This window comes from Cynoglossus semilaevis, chromosome 2, assembly GCF_000523025.1.
Source record: "Cynoglossus semilaevis isolate Cse_v1.0 chromosome 2, Cse_v1.0, whole genome shotgun sequence".
NCBI classification, from domain to species: Eukaryota; Metazoa; Chordata; class Actinopteri; order Pleuronectiformes; family Cynoglossidae; genus Cynoglossus; species Cynoglossus semilaevis.
Genome location: NC_024308.1, coordinates 15,036,706 through 15,056,391, shown reverse-complemented (window position 1 = coordinate 15,056,391; position 19,686 = coordinate 15,036,706). Strand labels below are relative to the sequence as shown.

Here is a 19,686-nt window from a genome sequence, read left to right as displayed (position 1 = left end):
ACATACAGTTGAGACAAACAACTTGTACACACATACACACGCGGAGGGAGGCCATGCAAAGTCTAAGGAACATCAGTTCCCCCGGGGACTGTTGATCTTCTTGCTCTTGCTGTGAAAAAAAAAAAACCAGCATCATCCACTCTGCCAACCTGTGGCCCTGTGAGCAGGAGAAGGAGTCTCAGTAGGAAATAGAAATATCGCAAATAGTTTCTGTCAAAAACATCCAAAAATATTTTCTAACTTTTTTTGCATTCTTAAAGTCTCAGATATCTTTCCATGACCTTTTTCTTAGTACATATATATTTTCCCATTATAAAATAACAATAAAAGTTTTTAGTCAGCTGACCACCGCACATTTTGCTGTAGGTTTTTTAAACATGTGTCCAGTCCTGTCAGACAAAGGTTCAACGATCACTTGGCAGCTGGTCTGTAGTATTTCTTGGCAAATCAAATTCGGACTTTGGCTTGAAATGTCAGCAGTTATTATCATTTATTGAGGTCAAAGTTCAGCAAATTCTCTTGCTCTCAAGCACCTGCACATTATTTAGTGAGATCTCATAAGAAAAGTTAGCTGAAGAAACGCCGAAAAACCCAGATATAAATAAGTTTCTTCACAAACTTCGAACGATTAATTTTGAAGTTTGAGCTCTCCAAGCACCACGTCAGACAGGGTGTGTTTTAAATCCACTTTCAGACTAGCCAGACCTTGCGTGTGTTTTTATGGCGTTCCCCTTCCAATCGCTCTCTATCTCTGTGAAATTTGCATGCTGTTCGACTGAGTGAAAGATTCAGGAGTACATGATTAAAATCTTCGAGCCCTTGTATGTGGTTTAGGTTTGCATGGCAGCTAACACGTGCTCTATGGCACGCTCCCTCATAATACTGTAGCCCCGCAGTATCCACACACACTCGGAGCTAACACTCTGTTTTGGTTGTACGATCCGGAATGAAGGATCCTCTTCTGAGAGGCATTCGACGGGGCTTGCATTTGAAGAAATCATTAAGAATTAACAGCCGTGTATTAGACGACTCCAGACGTTCGCCGGGCCTCACGGAAGCAGCGATGGCAGCTGAAATAGTAATGTGTTTTGCTATGTAGCAGTCAGCGCTCTTAGCGTGTATCTCTGCGATGGATCCGACCTGACGTGGGAGTCCGACATTGTGCACCGTGTTCTGTGCATGTTCAAGAAAATGGTTAATGACAACATCCAACCAACATTGATTTCACATGTCGGTGTCAATTTGTCAAGTTCGTCACTCAGTGTCATTAAGGGACAGACAGTATAAGTGAGAAGTGGGAAAGGGCGGCACAGGACAAGTGTAAGGACAGGTGAACTGTTAGAGCGAGGGACGCGTTCAAGGTACGTAGGCCTCAGTCACATCATGTACCTAAGGTCAATTATTCAGAGTAATGGACGAGCCACAGAAGAAGTGAAAGAAAATCCAAGATGGAATGGATGGCAAAGGTTTAGAAGACAGTAGTGAGACCTGCTATGACGTATGGTTTAGAGACACTGACTCTGACTGACTGACTTGGAGGTGGCAGAGATGAAGATGCTGAGATTCTCTCTAGGAGTGACCAGGATGGACAGGATTAAAAAATGTTGCAGATCAGAGAGGTGGAGAAGAGGAAGACCATTGAGGAGGATTTGTGGATGTAGTTAAAGAGGACATGGAAATGGTTGGTGTAAAGACAGAGGCAGGGGTTAGGGTGTGATGGAGGCAGATTATCTGCAGTTGTGACCCCTGAATGGGAACAGCGAGAAGAAGTTCAACAAAAAGAAGTAAAAAAAAAATGTTTTAGCGACCCCAGAGACGTTTCTTTTGGTCACATGATCTCAGTCGTCTTTCAAAATGCTCCTGCTCAGATATTTTTATGCTGCTTTTTACATAATATATAAATTATACAAATATAATATATAATTTCACTTATATAATATGAATATTATATAATTATACAAATATTTTTTTCAGATTGTGTGTGATGTTTTTATCATAATTTTAAAAAGAATATTCATTTTTAGAAAAATTGTCTTTTTTTTTTTTATCAATTACTAGACGGTTTAGAGAATCCCTTTTGAATCCCGGGAGACCCCTGGGCTCACTGTAATGAATTACAGAATTACTAAATGATGAAAATGAAAGGACAGAGGATTATCTTTGATTTCTTGTCTGGGATCTGTGAGTTCCATACTGTACATGGAATAAATATTAAGGAACCCCAGCCTCTCCCGAGCCCCCGATGTCAGTAACACTGACATTCCCAGTTCGTGTTAAAGAAAATGTAATCGTGTTCAACTAAACATATTCTTGGAGTCTTTTATATGTTTTCTAATCCTCAATATGTTTCATAGTGATTTGCTTTTATAGTGTAGGACACCTGAAAAATATATTTCACCACTGGGCTGTTGTTTTTAGCCAGGTTTATATGAGCTTCCAAAAACCGTGGGCCCTTCAAGCCAGGATTCCAGGGAGGATGAAGGATGAAGAATAGATGGCATTCTTGGATCTCAAGCCCTAGAGCGTATTTATTTTTAACTTAACTACATTTTTTGGAAGCCATCTGTTCAAACATTTAACTACCGCGCTTTCATCATTTTCTTTTAGAAAGGGACTATACAGATTGACCTGCACTTATACAGAAATGAATGTGGTATTGAATAAATATATGTGGATAACATGGCAACCAGATTTGAGTCACCTGCGTTACTAGAAATCAGCTGAAGCATTGTGGGTAGATATCGGATATGTTTACCAAGAAGAGAGCGTCCGTGCAACTACTTGTTGTCTGTTTCTGACCAGCTGAAGTTGCTTATGGTCAATTGAATAAAGGATCAGCTTGTTCCTTGTAAAACACTCTGTCGTGCAGATTTGTGGTCTGCTGCAAAGAACAGCTTGTTCTTGGCACGGTGTCATGGCGTTCAAACTTGGTATCAAAGAGCCACAAAAACAATAGCAGACCAGAGTGGATGCGATAAATAATTCACAAAATCTCACTCCAAATTACGGACGCACAAGGTCAATCTGTTTTTTACCGTTTACCTTTTTAATTAACTCTGTCGATCCAACTTCAATGAACCAAATGTCATTCTTTTCAGACAGAAAGGCGTTGTTAAAAAAAAATAAAACAGTTTGGAGATGAGGCTAAATTAGACATAACATTAACCTCAGGTGTATTTGTGGATGTCAGTGGTAGTTTGTCCATAAATGGATAGTAGTCTGTCAATATATATATATAAATATATATTTGTATATGTGTATATATACATATATGTTTATATATATTTGTATATGTGTATATATGCATATATATTTACTACATTATATTTTGTGGTACTAAATAAACACATGTAGCTATATTAACTGTGTAGTGCAATATATATATACATATACACACATATAAATATATATATTTATATACATATTTGTAAATTTATGTACATATTTATGTACAGTATATGTATATACTGTACATCATATGTTGGGATACCGAATAAATGTATGTAAATCTATATATGTTTATATATATTGGTATATGTGTATATTTGCATGTATATATATTTACTCATATAAACTGAACATACTGTCTATACAAATTATATTTTGGGGTACTAAACAAATACATGTAGCTGTATTAGCTGTATAGTGCAATATGATTATATTCTTACAGTCTATGGTCACTGCGACACTTTATACAATTATATTTATTTATTTTTAATGGCTTATACTGTGCTACCAGCACTCCCTTTGCGATCTATTGGTAGATCCTGATCTATTTATTGGCCACCCTTGGTCTACGGCGTATCCTGCCTTCAGCCAATGTCATCTGGTTGTGGTTCAATTTCCACCTGGATTAAGCTTTTAGAATTAAACAACTGAATATTTCTACTACCGTTGCCACCGTTTTAAATCTGCTTCTTTTTTTGTGCCCTTGACCGCGGGTAGAACAGCTCTTTGTCTTTTCACACAAATTAAATCTGTTGTATTTTTCATGGTTATGAAACCAATTTGCTTCTGACTCAGCGATCTTCGTATATCCAAGAATTTGTTTTTATGACATGTTTCTACTTTGCTCCAGACCAGTACAAAAACCAGCTGTGGAAATAATAGCAGACCTGATTGAATCTTCACCAGACTCTGATGCGTTCTTTGTGTCAAAGATGTAGACTAAAGTAAAGGAGAAGAGTTTCAAAGTTAAATTATCTAGTTTTTTTTTCCTCCATGAATATCAATATGGCTCATTTTCTTAAAAAAAAATCAGATTTAAAAGTCTCCTTTTATTAACACTTCTTTTGCATCCTTTTCTCTCCATCTCTATAATTGGCCTTTCTTAGACTATATGGCAGTTTTAAAAAAGCCAAATTGTGAGTGCTTCCCTCTAGACTTCCTTGTCGTTTTCCGAGAAAGCCTCTGACTGGATCCGACAGGCCATTACTGTTCTTTACTTACCTCTGTTTATTTCTGTTTACAGCAGTTAAATAGGTCGCAACTGGGAATAATTGCATTAAGTGGAGCACGCTACAAGCCATTAGCATTCGATACAACTAAAAAGAAGCTGCATTGATGGGTCTGTGAGAGGAGGTGATGTTTTTTTTTGTGTGTGTGCAGACGTAGGTGGAGGTTCACAAGCCTCCTGTTGTCTTCATTTAACTGATTTTCTGTTGCCATAGGAGCTGACCTCTTTTTTTTTTTCTCTCTCTCCCATGAACAGCACTCCAGCGCATATTGTTTAGGTTCATGTCGACAAGAATGTGTTTGGAGAGTAGTTCAAGATACTGCACCTATCATTGCTCTCTTTAGATCACGGGTGTCAAAACCCATGTTGGGTCAGGGGTCCACCTACAGCCTGATAAGATGTCAAGTGGGCCGGACCAGTACAATCATAACACAACTACATATAAATAACAATAAGTCCATGTTTTTCTGCTTTGTTTTCATGCAAATAAGTACAAGTGTGTTAGAAAATCTTCACATGTAATGAAATATAATTTGACGAAACGTCACAAACATGAAGTATTTGTGCATTTGGGCCGAATTGAACCGCCAAGCAGGCTGGTTTTGGCCCGCAGACCGTATGTTTGACACCACTGCTTTAGATGCATAGATGCTTTAGTAGCTCACTGTGAAATATCTAAGATACAGTTCAGAAAGTCATTATTACTCTAACATTGTTCAAGATGTAATAACAATAATAGCAATAGTAATAGCAATAATAGAAATGTAGTATTATAAAAAAAGTTAAAAAATAGAACACATTTTCTTCATCCTCCTGCCTTGGATTCTCCTTTTTTCTTCGATGTGTTTCTGTGTTCTCTCTCTTTCTCTTTTTCCTTTGATTTATCACTTCACCTGGGAGGAGTTCAAAGACTTCTAAGTAAATCAGCCACAAAAGAGAAACGTCAGCAGAGCACTTTGGATACAAACCATTCACTGCCCTCTGTTGCTCCCTGCTCAAGCCACTAAAGCAGTCAATCAAGTCTCTTACATGTTTTCCCAACAGCAGTCGGCCGAACCACAGCTCTCAAATACTGTACGTCTGAGTCACAACGTCATAACGGTGATGATCTGAAGTTTGAGATTAAATCTCAACATGTGTGGGATTCAAAAAAGATTTTCTTTGGTTTTTCGGTTGATTTATTTGAATAAAAAAGATTTTCTTTGGTTTTTCGGTTTTTCGGTTGATTTGCTTGAACAATTGATTCATGGTCCCTTTTTTGTATTCGGTGTTATTATGATTAAACAGCAGATGGGAAGACAGGAAAATATAACTGCGCAGCAGTTTGGTGATAGTTGGTTGGACTTGTAGGATGTTGCTGATGCAGAACTCTGGATCTTAACTAGATCACAGTTTTGTTTTGTTTTTTTCCTAAATTTCAGCAGGGAATAATTGGATTTTGTTGACCATTTAAAGACGGGCAAAAACATGTAGTGCGTGATGTAGGTTGTATAGAGGTTAAAATAGAGAGGGAGAAAGCTATAGGAAAAACCATGCTTATTTATTAGTCATGTCTCTGTGCAGTGATCTATCCATTATTTTAGAAGAAAGGCAGTTGAAAGCTCTGATTGAAAAAGTGGGTCAATGGAGCTATTTTTAGTAGCCATGGCACGTCTTTTTAAAAACAAGCAAAAAAAAAAAAAACACAAAATCTGGATGAAACATCATGCAGCTACATTGAACAAGTATTCTACGGAAAATGAAGGTGCTCAAGTTGGCGGTAAGTGGGGCAAACTATTTATCTGGTTTCAAACTTCACCTCCCTGCAGAGATAGAAAACTGCGTAAGGGCATGAATTGACTGCAGAGAGGAGGGTGGGCTTTGATAAAGTGGGGACTTGTATGATTTGTGGGACTCTCTGTTCTAAAGTGGGCTTCTATTTTATCATCTGCACGCCCGCGTGCCTCGCATGGCTACCTTGTTATGATTCTCCCTGTTCAGCGTTCCTCCTCTCTCACATTGCCTTTCATTTCCAAAGACTGTTCGCTGCTCCCTCGTCTGTTAGACCTGACATAATGGGCAATGATGTGAAGATGTGATGATGCGATGGGGGCGTCAAGAAACAACATCTTCACACGCGTCTTTTGTTCAATCCTCTGGAATAAAGCACCAAAGTTTGTTAACTAAACACACCGTAAGGTGTCACATGTACAAAACTGAATTCTGAGGTGTTCGGGTGAAAAGATATCCAGAAAGAAAGCAAGTAAAACGGGGGGAATTATTTTCCCGTTTCAGGACGGTGTGGGAAAATCGAAGGCGAGAAGGCAGAGAATTATTGCTCGTCTTGCAGTCAAGCTAAATAAATCACACGAAGCTGCATGTTGCCTCGAACAATCAGGCTACAGAACGTCGGTGAAGCAGAAATCACAACATGCACTGTATTCCTGCAGGCATTGCATGACAAATCTGTGAACTTCCACTGCAGCGTTGTTTGCAGGAATTCCTGAACTGCTGTTTCACCCCCCCAAGTAAATCAGGGACAAAGAACTTCTAAACGTTGTAAATGATTTCCCATTTTTCACTTTCCACATGACTTGGGTTGTGAGTTTACACACCGCACACCTGGGGTTTTCCTAGAGTTCTGTTCTACCTTCAAATGTCCCTGGGGAAAATGCATCACCTGGCCTTGGGGTGCATTTTGTTTACCCTTCCACCTAGATCCATTTTGTCAGCGATTGTGTTTTTCCAGGAACCCCGGTTCTTATGACTCACCTAGAGTGACCCCCCCCCCTTCCTTGCCCCCTTAGAGCTGTAGCAAACAGCTAACCACAGCTAACCACTATTATAATTGGTATTGTGTGTACACCAAGAAGGAATGTGCACAGCCTTAGATATACCACCTTGCTAAAAGGAACTAGTTAGGAATAAATGTGCCACTTGCCACCACCAATTTATCAGCCCAAGTCTGGCTTCCATCCCCCCGTTAGCGCCACATATCAAAGTGATCACTTTCTGGCTTCTTTCCTGTGCCAGTCACGCTCAGAGCCCAAGGCTGTAAGTGCTGCTCACACATGACAGAAACAACACAATTTATGACGAATTACACAAAAATGTCTGACAAGTGCCTTCTGACACGAAGATGAGTTTGTCCAAACCAGGTGACATTGTTCGTCACAGGTTTCCATTCATGATGGCACAAACCTCCAGAGCTTGTGGAGACATGTATTGACTGTATGAATTTCCAGATTTATATTTTTATTTATAGGATAATGTAGTGCTTATCGTATTTGTTTTGTTTGTTTTTTTTACTCAGCGTACAGTCTGTGTTTCACCTGTAATCAGCAGGAGTTTTTTTGATGACTCCATAAATGTTACACATGTGCAATTGAAAATATTCTCAGTGGTGGAGTTGTATCATCACTGGAGCAACACTGCCACTCAGTGGTCCATCTGGACAGACTGCAAAACTGCTTTAAAAGAGCAATTGATGTTTAGCGCCATAAGAACAAAGATCTTTGAATGCTTTCGTTTGAGACATAAAAAGGACTATTCTTATTTTAGGTTAGATTAGATTAGATTAGAATAGAATAAGGGATGTCCGATATAAACTTTTTGCCGATATTGTCCAAATACTTAAATTCCAATTCTGATATCAACCAATACCGATAAATGCAGCCGTTTGTGTTACGGGCAGTGGACACATTTCAATGTGTGCGTTGTGTGCCAGTAATGTGTGCTGTGTCACAATAACATAATTCACTTTCACTTTCACTACAAAACTATTTTTAGCTCACATCATCTGGGCCAAACCAAGGCATTGCTTTACATGCTTTTCATTATATACCGTCTTTCAACTACCAGAAGTGTGCTCACGAAAGATTGGCCTCTCATGTGAAACTCTGACTTGAACCAGGTCACAGAGGGTCAGGACCTCAAACCTTTTATCTGTGAAAAATTACAGCCCTGCGTCACACTGATATATGTGTGTGCTATCACTTTCAGCTTACCAGGCACCACACAGGCTCCTCTGGAGCTGTCCATCACTGACCTGAAGAGTCACCGTGAACCACAGCTGGCAGGTCAGGTCTCAGCCCGTTGGTCATAACAGTCAAGGTCAAGTCAAACTGTAGTCTGCTGTCATCAGAGAGATGTGCGCCAGGTAATTACCTCAGAGGTAAGTTTGTGTTGGTCAGTTCACATGCAGCACATTCCTTTCAGCTCAGGGGTAGACACTATAATTATTAGAATCATTAGTTGTGTTGGGGAGTCGGAACATTCTGATGAAAGCTACAAAATCAACTCCAGATGAAACAAAGATTTAAAATGAGTATCTTTTTCTACTCTCTTCACATCTATGCAAAATTTGCTAAGTAAGTGTAAAAAGTGAAGGAGAGACTTGGTGTAGACAGTTAATTTGCCTTTGTATTTCTGAACTGCACTTACAGTAGACCAGACCTATGTGGCCCATGTTCCACATCCGGCCCTCTGACTATCTTGACTTTAGCATTCCTCAGCGGTCCTAGGGTCTGCAGCAGAGACCCCAGATCCCTATGTTTTACAGAGGTGTAGGCATAGGTATCCTCGCCCAAGGTTAGTTTGGGCCTGTTAGTTTTTCTGGGCCTACCCTTTTGTCTTTGTCCAGGCCTATGTTTTCTTCTTCTCTTGTTATGTTATCTCTTGGGACATGTTCAGATTTGTCTCTTGTTAAGTTATCTCTTGGGACATGTTCAGATTTTTTTTCCCCCTTGGCCAGGTTTTCTGCTTTGTTTTCATGTTTCTGTCCGTCAGTTGATTGAAATGTAGTGGAAAACTATGGAAGAAAACAAACAGTTCACATCCATTGTTTGTCAATTTGAATGACCTCACTTACCTCAATAACCATGTACACACTCAAAGTCAGAGTTTATCTACATAGCATTTCCAGCAGAGACGGGTAAAGTTTAACTGAAGAACCATGCATTGTTATGTTCTCATCACATTTCGTATAAACTTCCAACGGATTGATTAGTTTTATTGCCTGACAGAAGATGGAAAATGATTGGATCTGGACTCCTGTCTATTCTAACAAATACTAAAGAGCATAGAAATCCAGAAATCCTACATGTGGGAGTAGTTAAGCAACCATGCAGAAAGAATGTCTTTAGAAATCTGTCGACATTTCTTTGACGACTACAGATTACAACAGGGAGAACTCATTGACAGACCTAAGCCTGAGAATAAGCGGCTTCACTCCACTGTGCAATGTCAAAAAATATTAACATAAATACAGACTGATGTTTAAATAGTGACGGTATTTTGGGATTTGTGCTATGTGGAAATATCTCCTTTGCTTTCTTTTGACAATTAGATTCATCCCACATCTGCTTGTTGGGTTATTTTCCCAGTGGGATAATTCCCTATTGCCGTTCACTTGTGTTTTAGGAAAAACAAATCCAAAAGTGGAAATAGGGCCTGGGTGAGGAAATTCAAAGCAAGCCAAAGCCAGTCTATTATACATGAACAGGTTATTTTGGTCATTAGCAACTATTCTTAACTTTAATGCAGTCAGTCATACTGGGTGATCACAAACCCTCACATTGGTAAAAAACAAAAAACATTTGGACCACTGTCGATGCATCAAAGATTTTATTGTACAGGAATTAGACTTTAGCTTCGATGAATATTGGAGAACTAAACTGATAAGTTAAAACAAACACAATAAACATTGTTTTTGGGATATAAAGGGTTCCTAACCCAAATAGTAAACATCTTGAGTTAGGAATTTGTCATGACAGTCAGAGTAGAGGCGAACCCTGGAAGAAAAGGTTGTTTTTGGTTGTGAGTGTCCAATGATATCATTGGTCATCAGGAGTTTATTTAAAATTGTTGACATCATCCATATTGTGGTGCCTTACAACACACATAATGTTCTGTTTTCTGTCACCTTCTATCGCAAAGTAATTGTCATTTTTTTACAGAACAACTGGTGATTAAGATTCAAACTCGAGTAATAGTTGGGTTATGGATGGCCATGTCAAGTGATTTTTGTATGACAAATGCAAAAAAGAAACAGTGATATGACGTCATTTCCGAGGTTATGACTTAGCTTACTACTTTACCATGGTACTAATCTTAGGAACACAAGGAATGGCTGTCTGTGGGATCAGTATGGCAGTGAATGAGCAGTGATTATACAGTACTAAACCAAAGTTGTCTAGATGTCAATCATGTCTGACTTATGAAGTTGGCTCTCTCACGTGCACATGGACGTGCGCACATTCACATACTTTACGTGTGCGCGCATCGAAGGAAAGAAATGAGGAAGTAGGTGCACCTGTTGAACTACTGACGTTCTAACTTGTAACAACCTGTTTAAGTGCCGGTAAGTTTGTATGCCTGTTGTTTATGTAATTTTGTTGTGCGTTAACCGTTTATTCCTGGAGGTTTTATTGTTATGTGTATACAATTTGTTTCTGACAAGTTTCGGTTTCTGTGAAACAGTAGCACTGACAGGCTGTCCCTCTCTATATGACTTCCTACACGTATCAGAATCAGTGTGATTCTATTTGAACAGGTGCTGTGAAGCTCCATCATGTCAGAGGCTGAGGAACACACTGTCTCTGGAGAGATATCTGGAGAGCTGGAGGAGCAGCAGCTCGACACAAGCACCGAAGAGGACTGTCCGCCCGACGACCGCAGTCAGTTCACCGATGAGCAGGCTGCTGAATGCGGAAAAGCCCGCACAGAGAGCACGGAGGGACGGGCAGCAGCAGACGCAGCGGCCGCTACTGTTACTTCATCTCCACAACAGTTCAAAACGAAGAAGTTCTTCGTTTTGAGGGTAAGATAACTCGACAAATTGGATAATAATATGAATTCCATTTAATGAATACTATTTTTTTTTTTTTTTTTAAGCGTGACCACGGGTTTGTAAAATTATCCTCGTGAAACGGGTTGTTGTTTTTCAGGTTATGGACTCGAAAACCCAGTAGAACAGGTTCCTTCATCTTCTGCTTAGTAATCAAATCGAGCATTTTTTCTTCATCTGGTTTTGCAGAGCTAACACCCACTTTTTATGCAATAATATTTGTGATTGGACGACTGGTCGTTTTGTTCTTTAAAAGCTAATTTACAGTAGAAACATCTGCTCTTACAAGGTCTTGGTTTCTGTTAAACTAACAGATTTGTACACTTTCAACAACGTTCTAGCTGACGCCATTTTGCCCTTTAATTCTAAAACTACATTTTTACTTTCAGTTGCAAATAAAAAATCACTCATATAATCCAAATAATAATAAGCTACACTCTGCAATGTTTGATTTATTTTTTCTTTTAGTTGCAAAGTTTGGGACTTGAATCTTTTCCACTATTACACTTTGGACCTGTTGAGAGTGACTTGAATTTTTTAAAATTTGACTTAGACTTGAAAGTTAAAGTCTCGGGACTGCAGTATTGACATGATGACTTGATACTTTTTATTTCATGTATTTAGTTTGGCTATAAAATATAAAGTAAACATCTGTATAATATTATACTTCCTAAGGCAGGTGACTGTTGTTGACATGACTACCCTCAAGTCATATCCCCAAATTGTTTTCTAAAACTGTCTCTTACTTGTTTTTTGTATGGAGCAAAAGTCTGTAGAGTAAAACCTTTTAGAAATGTTTAAAGAACAGACATTTCCAACCTGGCATCTTGAGGTTACTACAACAGTTGGAGTTTGTTCATTAATAACTTGACCTCATCTCTATTCTATAGTAAGGCTGTGCTATTGGTAGGTCGTCACATTTTGTGGATAAATGTTCTTGCAGAATTTGTGGAAGAAATAATGAGAAAGATGTCATTTGGGGGTCTTGAGCATATTTCGAAGAACTCAAAATCCTTAAATCAAGGAAAGGTGATGACTGTGAAATAAAATGACCCTTAGACTAACGTCCATTTACACATTTCCAGAATGCTTGAGGAAGAGTTTTGCCTTGTTTTCCCAAATCATATCTGCCAATTAAAGTATTGTCTTTCACATTTCTAGGCTTTTGAAGTTCAAATAGGCTTAATTAATTTTGTTTTTTTATATACATTACCATAACTACACTCTTGAGATCTGCCCCTAGAAATAGCACAGTTCATGTTGTCATTGAAGTTTTGTTTATTACAGGCTTGATGTGTCAGTTTGTGGTTGAAGGTGAAGTACAGTATCACCAGGCCAGCTTTGCAATATGATCAGGTTACACTTTCAGGAGAACAAAGTCTGAAGTCAAATGCAAATGATGATCCGGGTTAACCATTGGAATCTGCAGTTGTACTAAATGATGCACTGAAATTGTGCCTGTATGTCCGTACAGTGTAAATTGTCCCGGTTGTGAACTAAAAAAATTATTTGTTTCAATTTCTGTCTCCTCAGCCTGGCACGCTGAATCAGGCCATCAAGGATGTTGAAGGACTGGTGGATAAAGAAGTAGATGGAGCCATTCAAGGTTTCTGGCTGGTGGCAGAGTGAGTTCGAAAGACCATGTTGTAGTATACATTTGTTTAAAGTTTACATTAATTATTAAGGGGTTTTTTTGTGTGTTAATTAAGAAGTGACAATTTCACGATTGTAAGAAATGACAAACTTCAGGACAATCTGGCTCATTGCCAACATCACATAATAATAATAATAATTTGAACTATATTGATCCCATGTTTGGGAAATTCTTGTGTTAGGCTGCCCTCCGCAGGCGCCACGCATGTGGTTCCTCTGGGAATGAACCCAGGACTTTTTAGTCCCAGGATCTGTCTGTCATTTTACCCTTTGTTTTTATTTAAAAATGAAAATTAAATTAATCTTCACATTTATTGGAATATAATTTCACAAAACATTTCCCAAACATACGAGTTTGTGTATTATTTTATTTTCAAAATTCATCAAGAAGGCCAGATTGAAACACCAATTTTTTTTCCTGCAGTCCGTATGTTCATCAAGAAGGCCAGATTGAAACACCAAGCGGGCAATTTTTTTTCCTGCAGTCCGTATGTCTGACACCCCCGCCCTAAATCTAACAGAATGGTGAAAACTGGGCCCAGGGTAAACTGACAAACAACCTAAAGGGTGGCAACAATGTCACTATTTGTATCTCAGACGTCAATAGGATAACAATTTAAAATGTCCTTGATAATAACTAATTTTCTTTGTAAACATATCAACATCTAAATCGTACCAAATGTGAAGGAAGGAAGGATTTTTGATTGTGTAATTAGATCCATATCCCACAGATCCATGTCCAACTGACACTTTCAGTTAAGTTTTAACACACCCAAACTCTTGTGTGTATCTGTGTGTGATGTTGCTCTTTTTAATTTACTAGCTGCAGACAGTTGCTATGCTGCTGTGCCAAGTTTCAGAAAAGACAAGCTCACACGGGGGGGGAGGTGTTCACAGGAAATCCACTCACACTCACGCCTTTGGTTGTTATTTGTTATTATACTGTTGAATTTGCATTTTCTCACAACTTTGTGGGCCACCTTAAGATTTGGGATGCCCAAACTGAATAATACACATCTCAAATAATGTGACAAAACTCTCTAACACTGTTTTTTCTACTTCTGTATAGGGTTGACCACTGGAATAACGAAAAGGAGCGAATTGTCCTCATCACAGAAAACTCCCTGCTGATCGTCAAGTACGACTTTGTCATGTTCAACTGTGACCAAATCCAGAGGATCCCGCTGAACTACGTGGACCGCATCTCCCATGGTACCTTCAGCTTCCCCAAGCACTCACTCCTCCAGTAAGTTCACTCCGTGCAACTATCATTTCCTTACAGCCATAAACATCTCTCTTATTTAGTACTATAAATCCAAAACATTTTATCAGTTAGTTGGATTTGTTTTATCAGGGAGTGGTTGTATTAGGTGCAGTAAAATAAAGCTATGATTTACATGCAGCTGAATGGCTTTGTATTGTAGCTAACAAGTGGCTCACCAAGAAATTTGATCTATTCATTTTTGACAGGATTTGTTCTCCCACTTGACGTTCTGAGTCCCATAAATAAGAATAAGAAAAGTCAAGTCTTTCTCAACACAAGTATGATCCAAAGGCTATTAAGCTCTATGAGTCGGTTCTTTTTGTTGTCGCTTATTTGTCTGAGGACAGTCGTCATCTGACCACTTGATGTCAGTGTGCACTCTTAGTAGAGTTGAGTTCAGGGAAAGTGCTGTGTTCCGTCACCTTTCTTCTGTCACAGATTCTGACTGTCCCATTTTTAGCGCTACAAAGACACTGTCATATCTCAGACAAACAACACCGAGCAGACAATAGGCAGGAAAACTGATAAACAATGACCTATTCAGTCCTTCATATGTCAATTACAACATAATTACTTTAATTCACAGTCAACATTGTTTTTGACTTTGTGCTTGTTTTTCAAAAGTCCAACCAAAATAATTGCACTTTTTGCAAACAAATAATGTCTTTACTATTTAGATCTTTACTATTACATATGAGGTTGTTTTTCTGTTGACTTTGCTAATGTGTAAAGGGAAATATAAAACAATGGTTCTCCAACTTTTTTACCAAATCCAGAAACTTTGTATATCCAAGTACCACTAGTGTGAACAACACACACAGGGACTAGCTTCAGCCAGTTCACTATACATATATGCATATATAGATATAGATATAGATATAGATATGTATACCTCTAGTCTTTGTAGGGCTGAGTTCTCCACCTGACTGCAGTGTTTTTGGGCCTTTATTTTAAATAGAGTACTTTTACTAGTTTGGAGGTGTAAACAAAATAAAACACATTACCACTAGAAAAAAACTTTTAAAAAGTTTAGTGGTGTCATTGTGCTCATTGTTTTTTTTTTCTTGTGTATATATTACCCTATAGATATCACCATAGATGTTATCGACTTGTTATTCTGGTTTAGAAAGATATATTGAAAACTTTTAATTTTCACCTTACAGTTGAGCATTTTTAGGATTTCTATCAAAATTGGATGACCTTGTAATTCCTTCTAATGTTGCACTAATTACTTAATGGCTAACCCATAGCTAGTTAGCTAATGTTGGACGTAGATTTTTCAACTTTTAATTTTCACCTTACAGTTGAGTATTTTTAGGATTATTTATTAGTTATAGTTATTGATCAATGCTGCTCTAAAAAGGTAATGTTAAAAAAAGAGAGCAAAAACTAAATATTTTCTGATTGCAGATGTTCTTGGATAACCAGAAGTGTCACTTTTACACTTCCATTATCGTGGTATTACTTCATCACCTCGATATTGTAGCCTTTGTTAAAATCATCATCCACCAAATCTTGAACATTGTTCTAATTGTGAATCTGCTTTGGTATCGTTTGGCTATTAAGGCAGATCTCCAAACTAATAATGCATATTTTTTATTCTTTATGTTGCCATGTTTTAGTGATCTATATGGGTGAGTTTTTCAAGTAGTGTTGCCTTTTTTTTTTTATTCCGCATGGTTTATTTTTTTTAATCATAGAGTTCAAGGCAGAAGCAAAAAAAGACTATATGTATGATCTGCAGGAAGGGCAGTTTTTCCAGTAACTCGTGTCCAAACTGTCTAGACAAACTAATTACTTGGAGTATCACCTGCCTTTTATACCAGTCTAAAGGAGATGGGTGTGGAGACTTAAAGAAGCCTAACAATCATCTGAAAGCTTGAAACTCTCCTACGTCAGTATTATACTTGGTTTCAGACACTATCTGGAGGGGGTGGGTTGGGAGGGAGAGGGGGTGGGTTTCAGTTAAATAACATTTTTCCCAACTATATTTTTTAACCTTCACAACAAAAAAGTACATTTGTTGTTTTAAGTTCTGTAAGATCGCAGTTATATTTATTGTCTTTATCCAACATAGATTGCTTCAACATCTCTGTTCCAACTGTAGCAGCATCAGGAATAAACAGCAGAGGGCAGTCTGTCAGTGGCAGCTGCAGCATGCAGCTTGTATTATCCACATTAAAACTCAGCAGTTAAAGCAGCCGTGGCTGTTGCGCAATTGTTTTTTAGGTGCAAGGTTTTTTACTGTGGAATTAGAGTGTACATGTGTTTGTTGCAACTTTATCTTTACAGTGGATACTGTATTTATTTATTAGCTGACTCTCCTTAAGCAGCTTTGCATTGGACAAACTCTGAAACCGTAGCTAAAATTGTAGCTCCTTAGGAAAGAGGAAGGAAAGTGAACTCTTTGTCATTGTGACATACACAACGAAACGTGACCTCTGCATTTAACCCCTCACCAAAGTGAACAGTGGTGCAGTGTGGAGGGACAGTGCCATGCTCAGAGCACCTCAGTGGTAACTTAGCAGTTGGATTCAAACCTGCAACCTTCCGGACACAAGTCTGCTTCGTTAACCACTTACATACATCGAGCCACTTTATTCAAGCTCTGTTAATAGCTACGATGCCTTGAAACATCCCATGAGAGGGTGCCTTATGAGGGTTAGGGTTATACCTTACCTTGACCATGGGCTTGTGTACGTCACATCCTCTGCCCTTTATGTTAAGTTTCTAAAACCACAAGTTACATGAGGAGGGAACTTTCAGTTTCAAGTGTTTGTCATGTGGTGTAACAGTAAGATCAATATCATAGGAAAAACCACTCGATGAAGCCAGTGATAGAAACTTCTCTATAATAAAACCCACTCGGAAAAAAAGAAGAGCGACTTTTTCGGCTGAAACTAAGTGACTGTTTAAAAGAACTTTGCCTCATCAAAACCTGTTGATTTATATTCATAGTTATCTTCTCTTAACTACTGATACAAATAACTGTTGTGTTCATTAGTTTGTAACAGAGGTGGGACCAAGTCATTGCTTTGCAAGTCACAAGTAAGTCTCAAGTCTTTGCACTCAAGTCCGAGTCAAGTCTCAAGTCAAGACAGGCGAAGTCTGAGTCGAGTCCAAGTCAAGACTGACAAGTGTCAAGTCAAGTCCCAAGTCTTGTGGTTTCTGTTTTGAGTCCTTTCGAGTCCTTTTAAAGAAAATAATAATATATTTCCACCGATCACTGCCGCTCGTTTTTTGTTGGCCAACTTGTAGTTTTTAAATCCAAACAACACGATCTTTGGTATCGTTTTCTCTCACCTGCGCGTTGTTGTCCCGCAGTTTGATTTGCTCGATGCAATCGTGTCAAAACAACATGGGTCTAATTTGATTGGATGTTGTGTCGACAGCACGTACACACACAGACGCACGCACGTAAGCGATGAGAGATACAGAGCGCTCCTTAATAACTTACTTTATAATCTTAGGGTTTGGGAGAAAGTATAGTATAAATATGTAAGTCTTGTCGAGTGAAAGGGCTCAAGTCCAAGTGAAGTCACGAGTCATTGACGTTAAAGTCCAAGTCGAGTTGCAAGTCTCTTTACATTTTGTCAAGTGGAGTCTAAAGTCGTCAAATTGATGACCCGGGTCTGACTCGAGTCCAAGTCATGCGACGCGAGTCCACACTTCTGGTTTGTAATACGTATACTTTTAAGTCACATATTTTGTAGACTGTGAAATTTTGTTTGTTTTTGTAAGAAAAGCTCTTACATTTTAACAACATGGCGAGGCCTGAAAAGTAAGTGCAGCGTGTCACTCTCTGTTATCACTTTCTACCCTTACCCAACGAAGGCCCCACCAGGGTTGACGAAAGCATGGAATGTGGCTGTTTTTTCAACAAATCTTGTTTAATAAATATTGTTTTATTGTTCTAAATGCAGAAGATCAATATGGGCTTCAGGAAGAAGATCATCAATAGTTATTTTGCCAGGGTTTCTCTTTGGAGTTTCCAGTGTTCTCCCTTCACCGCAGGTTCACTCGATGAAAACATTAAAACCAGAAAACGAACAGTTCTTCAGACATTCCATGCGTCTGTGGTGTCGGCTGCTCTCGCGCAGACCCGCGCTACACAAGCTGCAATCAGCTGTTTTACTTTTCTCTTGTTGGCCCTTGTAATAACTACAAACAGTTGAAATGATAACAGCACAGGGCTAACTGTCACTCACATTCCAGCTACTGTTCACATGACACATGCTGCAGCAGCTGTGCCGATCGGGGAATGTCACAGTTAAAAAAAAATAAAAATGCAAAGTTAAGTTGAGCCCAACGTCCGTACCAGGAGAACAAGATTATAAGGAAGTAAAAAAGGAAGTTGTTGTTTGTCAAATTCATTTTCAGTATTCCGTGGCAGATCTAGATCAAGTATGGATATCTCTAAGTGTTAATGAAAAAGGGGGGGTAAATTGTGTTGATACAATAAATTCTAAGTTGTGTAAACAGGCAGCTTTTTTAAACAGAACATTAAAAAAAAAAGACATAAACAAACACATAAACTCCACTGATTGTGAAAGTTGGCTGTATATTCATTCACCTCCGGAAAAACCTTCCAGCTCGTGCATCTGTCTTTTTCCAAGATGGAATATTTCTCTACAGCCTGCAGCTATGATATAATAGATTTCACATTGACATGGAGGTGTTTTTGTATTTGGTCGCAGAAGCTGCACGCGCAGCACCATCGTATGTACGGCTGGAATACTGTCGAAAAAAACAGTCGAGTGTGAAAATAAACTCTCCTCCTCGCCCTCTTCTCTTTGTTTTTCAGGTTAAATCTCCACCCTTTTCTTTTATTAGTCCTCTCATCTAATGAACCCTTGTTGGATAAATATGTGAACATGGATGGCTGACAAACCTACAGGCTCTGTTGAGCAATCACTGCACTTTTGTTTGCTCTGTTTGAGACAATATGGGACACTTGCCATGACGACTGCAGCTGGGGCTCGATATTTATCTTGGAGTGTTGACTTTTGAGACTGAAAGGGTTTAAAACCCCAGGGTGTAACTTTAAAATTCAAGAAAAAAAGAAAATGTTGCGCCGTACAGTGTGTTTCCATTTTTGTCAAAAAAGAGGATGATAATTGAGTTAAAGGAAAATGTTTCTTTTTTTTATGTGAATCTGTTAACGCTTTAGGGTCATAACTCAGGTGCTGTAGTCCTTCCCCGTGTCTGTGTGGAAGTGAGGCGCAGTGAAAGTACAAAGCCCAGCTCTGCCACATAAACACAGTGAAGACTTCCAAGGCCTCTGGCTGCAAAGCCCAGCCCTGCTCTGCCTGTTTGGGCCGGTCCCACTCCCAGTGATAGATTACCTGTGGAATTTGCCCAGGCTTTTTTTTTATATTCCCATTTATACAAGGCTAATAGCTATGTGCACTCACAAAGGGCAATGTGTACAAATGTAACCCCACCGTGCTCACTCGCTTTTCGCTGCAATATAATCAGTCTTTTAGT

General features: G+C 38.8%; 1 protein-coding gene across 10 annotated transcripts in view; it reads left to right on the top strand.

The window, feature by feature from the left end:
• Nucleotides 1-5,341: 5,341 nt before the first annotated feature.
• Nucleotides 5,342-19,686, top strand: part of tprg1 (tumor protein p63 regulated 1) — a 27,419-nt gene continuing 13,074 nt past the window's right edge. For 4 of the 10 annotated variants that reach the window (XR_003049264.1, XR_003049263.1, XM_025054249.1 and 1 more), the window contains exons 1-4: nt 9,169-10,796; nt 10,989-11,255; nt 12,816-12,907; nt 14,005-14,181. Coding sequence is in view for 8 of the 10 variants with exons in the window: in XM_025054249.1 (XP_024910017.1) it covers nt 11,007-11,255; nt 12,816-12,907; nt 14,005-14,181 (518 nt within the window). In the remaining 2 variants the exon portion in view is untranslated. Of the gene's footprint in view, nt 5,531-6,150; nt 6,216-8,437; nt 8,610-9,168; nt 10,797-10,963; nt 11,256-12,815; nt 12,908-14,004; nt 14,182-19,686 lie in introns of those variants that run through there. The other 6 variants (XM_008338590.3, XM_008338589.3, XM_025054247.1 and 3 more) reach the window with 6 other exon arrangements.